This window comes from Macrobrachium rosenbergii, chromosome 49 (assembly GCF_040412425.1).
Source record: "Macrobrachium rosenbergii isolate ZJJX-2024 chromosome 49, ASM4041242v1, whole genome shotgun sequence".
Classification (NCBI taxonomy): domain Eukaryota; kingdom Metazoa; phylum Arthropoda; class Malacostraca; order Decapoda; family Palaemonidae; genus Macrobrachium; species Macrobrachium rosenbergii.
In genome coordinates this window covers 6,059,672-6,071,614 of record NC_089789.1, presented here as the reverse complement: position 1 = coordinate 6,071,614, position 11,943 = coordinate 6,059,672, and the positions used below count along the sequence as shown (strand labels likewise).

Sequence of the window (11,943 nt, the reverse complement as noted above, 5' to 3'; positions counted from 1 at the left end):
ATCAAACATCATCACTATATATATATATATGTATATATATATACATATATATATATATATATATATATATATATATATATATATATATATATATATATACACACATATATATCTACTCAATGCATTAACTGAATATGACACAACTGTGATATTTTGCATCATAAATTCTGATTCTAGTTTTCATGCCTTTATGCAATATTCCAGTTGCAAAACGAACTTAATTCCTTATTCATATTTTGCACCGTTGTTGTTGTTTTTTTTTATTTTAAATAAGTTCCTTGTTTATCTTCTTCATGTCTGGTATTTACTGAATCCAAACTTGTCTTTCATGTGGGTTAAATGAGATGTGGCGTTGGAAATATAATATTTTATTTCAAGTAATTTTAGAAATTGCTGTCATCGGATTATTACTATTATTATTACAAGAGCCTATGATCATCATTTCATTTTTAATGATTATTTTATTAAAATTATAATAATGATAATCATCATTATTCCTATTATCATAATGAAGCTTATCGTTATAGTTATTATGGTCTCACTTTCACTGGATTACGAATGTTATTATTACGAGAGTCTGGTACCATATTTTTTTTGTTAATTATCTTCTTATCAATTATAATGATAATAAGTATCGTTATTCACATCATCACGGTGAGTCTTAGTGTCGTAGTAACTATGGTCTCATTACCGTGATTATTTTCATAATGATATTCATAATATAACAAGTGATCAAAACCAAGCTTTTTTTTCATTTCAATTCCACAACACAAGAATTTGAAAGCCTCAATGACCCTGGTAGCTGCGACGCCATATAGATTTAAATCAGTCAACCATAACCATGTAAATTTTACACGTTCATGAAATACATGAACAAGGAGATAAAAAAGAGGGAATGCAACTATCAATCAGCAAAGTAATCCACGAAGTAACAAGAGGAGGAAATTGTTGAAACAAATAAAGTTTATGATCCGACCAGCTAGCGGTTGCCTGATGTTCGATGCTTTCATGGTTTATCGAGCCTAATGAATATTTTATCATTCGACTTAGCATCGCTTTGCAGTCAACGTTACGCTAATTTGTCTTTACAAATCGGCAGTTTTTCATCAATTTATGATTTTGACATAAAATACGTTTATAAATAATGTACGAAAGCAAGCAACCTTGTTCGGTGTATCTAATAAAGAAAACTAAATGCTATATTAAACTGTTAATCTGATACCGAATATAATTACTTTAGCAAACTCCCGTTTTTTTTTTTTAAATGTTTACTCAAATGTTTTCGCTGTTTATTTACGGACTAAGAATACTTCTCTTTCTTCTGATTATTTATGAATGAATTATTTATTCCAGACTCACCCCGCTATCCAAGTTTTGAACTGACAGCAAAATAGCAGAATTATCCGCTCAGTAATTATACAGTGTCAAAATGTTTTCTTTCTCTGTCTTCTTTTACCGCTCAATCTTAACCGATTATCTTCCTGTACCCATTACTTGCACAAAAAAGTTCACCAACAAACGGTGATAACACTGCTCTTAAAAAAAATGATTTGAATACGTACAGATTCTATTGTCTCTACTTTGTATATTCCAAGTATATGGCCCTGAACAGAAATAAAGGATAGGCTATTATTATTATTATTATTATTATTATTATTATTATTATTATTATTATTATTATTATTATTATTATTATTATTATTATTATTATAAATAAATAGGATTTGGATTATGGTTCTGACACTAAGTCGCTGGTGAAGTGTGGAAGATTAAAATACTTGGGTGAACTTAGCTAAAAGATTATTTCTGTAGCTGGAATAGTTATTATACCTTCGTCGAATTGTAAAATTACACGGCAGCATGGAAAGAGAGAGAGAGAGAGAGAGAGAGAGAGAGAGAGAGAGAGAGAGAGAGAGAGAGAGAGAGAGAGAGATTCTTGTTTAAACTTTTTGAAGTGTTCTAAATAACTCTGAAGAAATCACTCTAAAATTAGGAATATTTCTTGAAGGCAGACCGTCAAAAAATTAATGGGGAAAACATTGAATTTTTATTCAGTTGGCTGAAGAGAACAGTCGAAATCTTCCATTTTTAAATTTCAGTCTTTTTCACTTAGTAATTTTTCAAAAGGCATTTTTACTCATAAACATAATTGTGGATTTTCACTATTATTTTCTGTCACTGTACAGTGATGCGTCATTGAAAAAATATTATCTCTAATCCTAGCGGAAATATTCGAGTATCTTTGCATTTTCTTCGTACAATAATATACCAAAGAAATATTTTCTCGTTTAGGACTTTGGAGCAGCAGACAGTGTATTACACACAGAAAAAAAATATTTGGCTACGCGAAATGTTTCATATAATGAATTATTATTATTATTATTATTATTATTATTATTATTATTATTATTATTATTATTATTATTATTATTATTATTATTATTATTATTATAAAAGTAGCCTTAGATATCATGATTCCCTAATAATATGGAAACCTGAATCAATTTAGATTTGATTAATCATGTGAAGGACGACTGGATTGGAAATAGGTAAACATTAGAAGTTAATATGAGTTTCCCAGGCTTCTCTTTGTAAATATCCTACGCATTTCATAAGAAGTTTCAGCCGTATTCCTTCGTAATTTTGAACAGTAATTGCATCGATTATGTAAAATGCCAGCACTTCAAAAAAAATTGTATGTATTTTGTTAAACACGTACATAAATAAACTTACACAAAGGAGCGTACAGGAATACATTTACATATAAGAACATATATGAATACTTTCACATATGGGAACATACGCGAATACAATCAATTATAAAGATATTATGAGTATTTCTGAGTTATTCATTTATTTTGTATACTGATTTTTTAGAATGATTTTCTTCTCCTTTTTCGTCTCCTTTAATTTTGTTCTCCGACAGAATAAATCGAAGTAAATCTCACAATTTTGCTTTAAATATTTAGACGCGGTCGGTCGTGTTCGCTTTTCGCTCCTGCATCTGGCGCTTAATGAACGATGCTTTGTATTGCTTGGAAACTGCACTGTGACTTCTTGAAGATTAAGACTAACCTAATACGATCAAATTCATCCCACAACTATGCGTTTGGTATTTGTGCCGTACAAGACTGGGGCAAAGGGCATTCCTGGGTAGGACGTAACTTTAGCGATGTTTATGTTGATGGCTGGAAACTTCCGAGAGATCATTTGAAAACTGAATGGTAAACTTTGAAAGACAAACTGGTATAGATATTATGGCAGATAGTCACTCATTTTCCCCTCATAGGTGGATGAATATAAGGTGAGATAATCAGTAAAATAAGAGAGCTATTTATTGCTGCCGAATCGAATTCTTCAAGAAGAAGAAGAGAATTGCTAAGAAGAATCTCACGATTGTAGATTCTGCAGATAATGAGCGGGGTGTTAAAGTAAAGAAGATAAACATTATCGAGGCTGTGGGAGGAATTCAGGTTGCCGACACCATATTTGCAAGGAAGGAAATAGTTATGAATTTTGACAGAGAGAGAGAGAGAGAGAGAGATGATGCTGCGCGTATTACTAGCAAGGTTGGCAACGTAATTAAAAAAAATATAAGGAAGCTTTCACCCAAAATTATGATATTTAATTAACCGAGTGAAGGGTCAAAAGGAAAATCTTACATGCAACCTGACTGCGAGAAGTGAATACCTGCAGCATGTCTAGATACTCGGAACAAGAGTTTTTTTAAGCATTTTTCGTGTTTTATTAACCAGTTGCTGGAAATACTGGGCATCACATAGAAATATATTCCGGCTATTAGAGACTTAATCCATAAGAATCAGGGTAAGAAAGTTAGAATAGGGGTCATATAAGTAAAAGACAAATATGGCCACATAGAACGGAAATGCCCTGCTAAAGACAGAGAGAGAGAGAGAGAGAGAGAGATTAATAATTTTTTATGCCGTGTTGCTCTTTTGTCCCTACATTTGAATATTTGCTTAAATGTAAACATTTAGAGAGAGAGAGAGAGAGAGAGATTAATCATTTTTTATGCAGTCTTACTCCTTTGTCCCAACATAAATACGGAGAGAGAGAGAGAGAGGGTGGGATGATTCACGGTTCGGCATATGTGCAGAGAGCCATGGAACGTGAGATTTCAACTCTGCAGTTGAAAAGTGCATAAATAGCTTGGTAATCACATAAGTCTGACACCAATCATGCGGTGGTTGACAGAACGTAGTGAAACATTGGGAGAAAAGACTGACAGGATTAGAACTACAACTGACTGTGGATACACTTTCCAAGTGGATCCAAATAGAATGAAATTTTACTGAACGTTTTAACCTCAGATTCCTAGGTGTTAGAATTAAGTTGTTCAATTTAGTGAAAGATGCTGTAGCGATACTTGAGATAATATTAAGGTGCTCAGTTCAATAAAATTTGTTGCAGCGATGCTTGACATAATATTAAAGTGCTCAATTCAATCAAATTTGCTGTAGCGATACTTGAGATAATATTAAGGTGCCCAGTTCAATAAAATTTGTTGTAGCGATGCTTGAGATAATATTAAGGTGCTCAGTTCAATAAAATTTGTTGTAGCGATGCTTGAGATAATATTAAGGTGCTCAGTTCAACAAAATTTGTTGTAGCGATGCTTGAGATAATATTAAGGTGCTCAGTTCAATAAAATATGCTGTAGCGATGCATGAGATAATATTAAGGTGCTCAGTTCAATAAAATATGCTGTATTGATACTTGAGATAATATTAAGGTGCTCAGTTCAATAAAATTTGTTGTAGCGATACTTGAGATAATATTAATGTGCTGAGTTCGATAAAATATGCTGTATCGATACTTGAGATAATATTAAGGTGCTCAGTTCAATAAAACTTGCTGTAGCGATGCTTGAGATAATATTAAGTTGCTCAGCTCAGTAAAATTTCCTGTAGCGATGCTTGAGATAATATTAAGGTGCTCAGTTCAATAAAATTTGCTGTTGCGATGCTGAGATAATATTAAGGTGCTCAGTTCAATAAAACATGCTGTAGCGATGCTTGAGATAATATTAAGGTGCTCAGTTCAATAAAATACGCTGTAGCGATGCTTGAGATAATATCAAGGTACTCAGTTCAATAAAATTTGTTGTAGCGATGCTTGAGATAATATTAAGGTGATCAGTTCATAAAAGATGTTGTAGTGATACTTCAGATAATATTAAGGTGCTCAGTTCTATACAAGATGTTGTAGCGATACTTGTGATAATTTTAAGGTGCCCAGCTCAATAAAAGATGTAGCGATACTTGAGATAATATTAATGTGCTCAATTGAATAAAAGATGTAGCGATACTTCAAATAATATTAGGCTCAGTTTAATAAGGATGTTGTAGCGATACAATTATCATCTATGGCAGTTCCCTCTTCTTCACGAGATTTATTCCTTTATTCGATACTTAATAATCGACAAAATCAAGAGCAGTTATTAAAACACTGTACCAAATGCATGTCTATATTATTTGTTTAAAATTTTGAATTAATTTTTCCAAGTTATTTTTTATTTCCAATATACATTCTCAAGCAAACGCTCTTCCATATTTTCATTGTGATGATGAAAATGATAATGAAGGTGATAGTGATGACATTGACGTTGTTACTGATGTTGTGTCACTATACTTCTTTTCTTTAGTGATGTTGATGATACTACGGTAACGACGTCAGTTTGGAATCTAACGGGATATGATGATAATGATAATGAAGAAGAATACAATAATGATGGTGAGGATAATAATTGTATCATTTGGTCTTGTGATGCTCTGGACGACAGGAGTAATATGATGATGATGATGCTGCTGCTGCTGATGATGATGATGATGATGATGATCAACGAGTAGCTAATGAATGGTGAACGTAATGGCGAATGTGGAAATGAGGCTCACGGCGATGGATAATGAGAATGGTGAATGATAAAGACAATAACAATGAATGAAAATGATAATGAGATGATGATCGTAATAGGAAAAGAGAATGATAATGATGATAATGAGAGAAAGTAAAATAAGAGAAGAAAAATGATAATGGCACTGAACAGAAATTATAATGAAATGATGATAATCACAGTAATAAAAGAGAATGATGATGACAATAATGAGAGAAAGTAGAGTAACAGAGAACAAGAAAGAAACTTAATCAGGAAATGAGACTGGTGGTGATTTATAACGAATATGGTGATGATAATGATAATGACCTTGAACAGAAATGATAATGAAGTGATGATGAGCCCGAGATTAAAAGAGAATAACAATAACAATGAGAGAAGACCAGCAAACAATGAAAATAAGGAAACTGGCGATAATAATAATAATAATAATAATAATAATAATAATAATAATAATAATAAGAGAAAGTAAAGGAAAGCAATGAAAAGAAGAAAACTGACGATGAATAATAATAATAATAATAATAATAATAATAATAATAATAATAAGGAGAAAAAGAGAGTAAGAGAACAAGAAAGAGAAACGCAGGCACCAATTCCAAGCATCCGTCCAACGCAGGAAGGCTCAAGGCAGCGCCGCTCAGGACCGCTTCTCCTGCCGCCTTGAAATCTCCGGGAATTTCGTGTGCGTCACCGGAAGCCCGCCGGAAGAAGAACGGGGAATTCCCGGATTCCTCATTTGCGTGCGTAAAGTATTCGTTAGAATTCATTTTCCGTATTACTCGGTTGTGCGGTCATGCGCGTGCGCGAGTGCAGGCACATGGATGCTCAACACTTCGCCTGTATTCCACGATAGCCAGTGGGACTCTTGTGTTTCGTAAATGTTTTTCAAGTCGCGATATTTCTGAATAAGTCATATTTTCGAATAAGTAATATTTTTAAATTGGTAATATTTATAAACAAGTAATAATTTCAAATAAGTAATGTTTCTAGGTAAGGAATATTTTTAGATAAGCAATATTTTTAAATAAGTAATATTTAAAAAAAGTAATGTTTCTCAATAAGTAATATTTTTTATAAGTAATATTTCTAAAGAGGCAATATTTCTAAATAAGTAATATTTTTAAGTAAGTGATATTTCTGAATAACTAATACTTATATATAAGTAATTGTGTTATCATCAGCATCACCAGCAAATAAAAGAAATACAGTGACATAACATCACTAATAACGTCATTGTCAGCATTATCATCATCAGCATCTTCTTCACTATACACTCATCGTCACAATGAAAACGTGCAACTGGGTCTCCGTAATAACGTAAAGTTAATTATTCTTGAACCTCTTCTATTTGAAATGGAATAGAAATATTACTTTCAGGATATTTTCATATTGATTTGATAACTTCATCTCATTATCATTACTCTTAGATTTGAGGAATTCTTAATTTTCTGGTAGACTTAAAAACATACTGCACTGTGCCTTCATACTGGTTTACTGATTAGCGTCTTTAGAAGAAAAAACACACATACTTTGCTTGTAAATATATTCATCTATTTTCCTCTTGAATATTCTACCGGATAGTTATCATAGTTACGTATACACAAGTCACCTTGATATCACTCTAGATCAATAAAGAGCCAAATATTAGTTATTTGCAATATGAAGCAAATACTGATGCACGATATTGCAGCCAGTGCCAGACGCTATATATCAGTCACTCGGGATTTATGCGTAAGAAATATAAACTTCCGGAAGACGCACGATACGAATGCGTTCCTACAAGCGCACCGCGCGCACACGCTCGTATTTAGTGCATCAGAATGATAACACAGATGTCTATGAACACAGTAGTGGAATTCATTGTCCTTTTATATAGAAATGTACACTTGGAATCATATGAACACTTTTTTTTTTTTTACATATACTTTAGATCTGAAGTGCTGTTGTAATCATATAACCACAGTTTGAATATCACAATGGATTGTTATTGTAGCTTAAGAGTTTCTTTTATCAAGCACTTACAATTCGCTCTCTCTCTCTCTCTCTCTCTCTCTCTCTCTCTCTCTCTCTCTCTCTCTCTCTCTCTCTCTCAGAACCGTACAGTAGGATCATAGTCTGGCTTGATTCTCAATACGTAAACGGGAAAAAGTTGTTGGAATAAATGAGAAAATGAACAGCTGCGTGAACTCACCATTGTAGCTAAAGAGAGAACACGAAAGCAGAATCAGCAGGAGATGCCTCTGCAGCAAGCAGGCCGTGGGCCAGGAGAAAACAGCAGGAGTAGTAGCAGTGGCAGTAGAAGTAGCAGTAGATGTGGTGGTTGAAGGGCGTGCGTGAGCCATTTCTATCTAGGAATGGGTAGACTTTATCCAGGTGACGTTTCGGTATTTTTTTTTTTTCCCTCAGTGGAGAGAAAGTGGGTTTTTTTTCCTCAGGTGTTTATTTTTATGTTGCTTTACTCTTCTTCTTCTTCAGCTTCTTCTCCTTCTTCTTGTTTTTTAAAGTATTGACAAGGTCGAACTATTTTCATGGGACGTAAATATGTCATAATTTTTAATAATTGTTTTTTTTTTAGATTTTATGTTTTGTAGGACGTAAATTTTATTAATTGGTTTTTAATATCTATTTGTTTTACTATTTTAATCAACGTAGGACGTAAATATAGTTATTTACTTTACGAACAATAACTTTTTAAATAGTTTTAATTCCGTGGGACGTAAATATCGCTTATTGTTTATTTTGTAAATTTACAACTTGTTTTTATTTTGGGTTGCTTAGAGCGTCAACAGCGTTAGTATAAACTGGAAAATGTCTCATTCAGAATGCATTCCGAAACCTTCCGGGAATCGAACTAAAAATGACGCTAAAACTTTGTCATTTTTTCGCAGGTTTTCCCTAGAATTCTAAGGCATGGTTATGCAAGTCCAATGTTTCATGTCTCAAGTGTCAAGTGTCCTACTTGGCAACCTTTTCTTCTTCATGACACTCTGTTACTGTAGTGGATTTCCTCTTGCAGACTACAGTCCCCCCGCTTGTGGTCGTTCATATTTCCGTAATCATGTTCTCCCAGAATTATGAATTTAGCTGGTAATCATATTCATTTGGAAGTTCTTGCGTGTTTTTATAAGTTTCAAAATTGATCTACTGCCAAACAATATCCTAACTTATCGCCGGCTAATAGAGAAAGTTTACCTCTTTAACATATGTCAAAGTATGCCAGAGTAGTTATATTTATCAGTCACAAATGAGTTCATCTTGCGCTACAACCTTTCATAGGGGGATAAATGACCTTCACCAACGAAGGTCCCACTGGGAGAAACACGGTTTCTCAGAAAACAACGCCAATATAAAAGGCGGGTAGATTATCCTCGCGAGCTAGACATCAAAACCAGTCATTCAATCGGAAGACAAGAGGACTTCAGAGCGTGTTCTCCTTCGTGGCCACTCAATTAAGTCCACGCTTTTAAAGCCGAATTTAAAGTCCTTACGTAAAGAAAGTCACTGCTGGACATCCCAGGACTCAACGCAGAACCGGCGAAAGGACGAGACAGCCACGGAAGACTATCCTTGCGTGGCGTCTATGACAACCGCATGGGATGCGGGACCCCAGACACAACGCGTCCGCTCCTCCTCAAAGATGGCACGGCACTGGCACTGCCAGCGACTGTCTGGCGCGCGTGAGAGACGGGAGTCTCTTGCATTCTCGAGTCCAGCAAACTTAAGAGCGGCCCGGGCGGGCCAGCCCGGGGCCAGATGGCAGGCAACAACGTTCACCCACTGCTCTTCGACGATCACCTCCGCCGCAATTAATTTCTCAAAGCTCGTTCTCTCTCTCTTTCTCTCTGTCTCTCTCGCGCGCGCGCGCGCTTTCCGATTCGTCACCTCTGCTGGGGAGTATTCTTGGCAATGCGAGTGGATGCTTGGGGCTGCTATTCAAATAAGTGTATATATTTCCTATCAGTTCCTTTTAGCAGCTAAGTTACTTCCCTTCATTTTTTAACTTCTGAATCAAGGATGAACTCCCCGTGCAGGAAACTTCCACAGAAGTAGCTACTCCAGATCCCTGCACTCAAAACTCCCCAAAACAGACTCCTGAGAAAATATTGTCAGCCATTAGATATTTCTATTTCATTTTCCGGTTAGATCATTCGTTTGGTGGGACGTTTAATCGTTGTTGAACCCAAAGAAACATTTTTTACATCCCATATGGTCGACACATTAGTCATTGAAAACTTGCTTTAAGACTCGTTCGATGTAAAGCTGTTTGTCCGTTTTATATGATAATAATAGTAAATAATAATAATAATAACAGCTTTATGTAATGAAGGCGCAATTCAACAGGATCTGTTGCAATACTCAAAGACAAACCGACTCCGGATCGTGGAAAAATCTAGGTATTGCTCAGAAATTAACTTCAGATAAAGAATTTTTAATATGACGCCACATTAAGTAAACGGTCATAAGGAATATGCAAATTAATAAATGGTTGAATGAATGGCTCCATCGAGCATCGCTGCTCATGGTGTGCGCGCAACTCGGTCTCCTCGCCATGAACGAATGCTTGTTATTGTTTCGTTGTTCCTCTCTGAGACCTTAATCGAGCATGCCTAGGCAATATGTATGGAGCTAGACACATTAGTTGCCATAGGTCAGTGTAACTGAGCTTTTTTTTATTTCAACAATTCAGGGGGTGTGAGAACTGACTGCTGTTTTGAAGGGGGTACATACATTGAAAAAGGTTAGCCACTGTGATGCCTTCCTTTTCTTCAGCTCCTTGCAGCTTCTCATCTCACGGGTGCAGACTCCACTGTCGCGGGACCTCTCTCCGTGAGGGCTTCTGCTAACAGGAGGGGCTGGAGGGCGTCGGAAGTTCTAACGGTGCCTCGAGATTGTAACTGTTGTATGGATTCAAGCATCAGTTCTATTTCCAACCTCTTCTCGTGGTTCTTTGGCCTCGAAATAAAGTGGCAGTTCAGCTGACAAGACAGCAGCTTTTGTCCTTATACGTACGGAGGAGTATTTCGACAAATTGATGCCATCCTGTCGGACACGACGAAATTCGAGAGGCTGACGAGGAACCCCATCGAAGACATCAAGAGGGGAAGCTAATAAGATCATCAGCACTGTGAATGCTGCCAGCAATGCTGTCCATCTTCCCCCATCGCAGGTGACTTTGAACTTGGTTACCTATATGGGAATGTCAAGACACACAAGGCTGGCAATCCCTCCGCCCGATCATCAGCCAAACACCTGCCCTGACCTACGCCCTCGCCAAACGACTAAATCATATCTTGACCCCTACGTCCCGAGCAGTTATAGCCCGAAGTCCTCTGTGGAATTCCTCGAAGTGATCCGAGACTCCCTGGGCGCAGGGACCATCGCTTCTCTGGACGTAGAGAGTCTATTCACCAACGTGCCTGTGGATGAAACCATCCATATTATCCTAAACAAAGTCTATAGAGAGCCGACAATGACCCCCTGAACATCCCAGAAGGTTCCTGAAGGCTCTGCTGGAGATCTGCACGAAGATGGCGCCTTTCACTACGCACAGAGGGGCACATGTATAGACAGAAGGATGGCGTTGCGATGGGCCTCCATTGGGCGTCCTCTTTGCAAATTTTTACATGGGCACCGTAGAAGAACGTGTCTTCGAGAGAATCCAGCGGCCGAAGAAATATGCCCGATATATCGACGACGTCTTCGTTCAAGCAGACAACGAGGAGGAGGTTGAAGCCCTTCGTCTGACCTTCCAACAATGCAGTGTGTTGAACTACACTGTCGAGTTCAGCACAGACGACCGGCCCCTTCCTCGACGTTATGGTCACAAAGACGGAACGGAACTTTGAAGACCTCAGTCTACACAAAATCCACCAATTTGGGACTTTGCTTGGTGGGATAGCGAGTGCCCTGCTAGGTTTAAGAACACGACCGTCAGGGCCTTCATTAAAAGGGCCTCTCCCACTGCTCCACCTGGCAGGACACCAACAAGGAATTCGAACGTGCTGCACAAATGTTGGTGAACAATG

General features: G+C 36.5%; 1 protein-coding gene across 1 annotated transcript in view; it reads right to left on the bottom strand.

The window, feature by feature from the left end:
• Positions 1–9,707, bottom strand: part of LOC136832035 (cell adhesion molecule 2-like) — a 109,883-nt gene extending 100,176 nt beyond the window's left edge. The window contains exon 1 of the mRNA XM_067092531.1: positions 8,109–9,707. Coding sequence (XP_066948632.1) covers positions 8,109–8,259 — 151 coding nt within the window. The 5' untranslated portion in view covers positions 8,260–9,707. The remainder of the gene's footprint in view (positions 1–8,108) is intronic.
• Between the last annotated feature and the right edge of the window lie 2,236 nt (positions 9,708–11,943).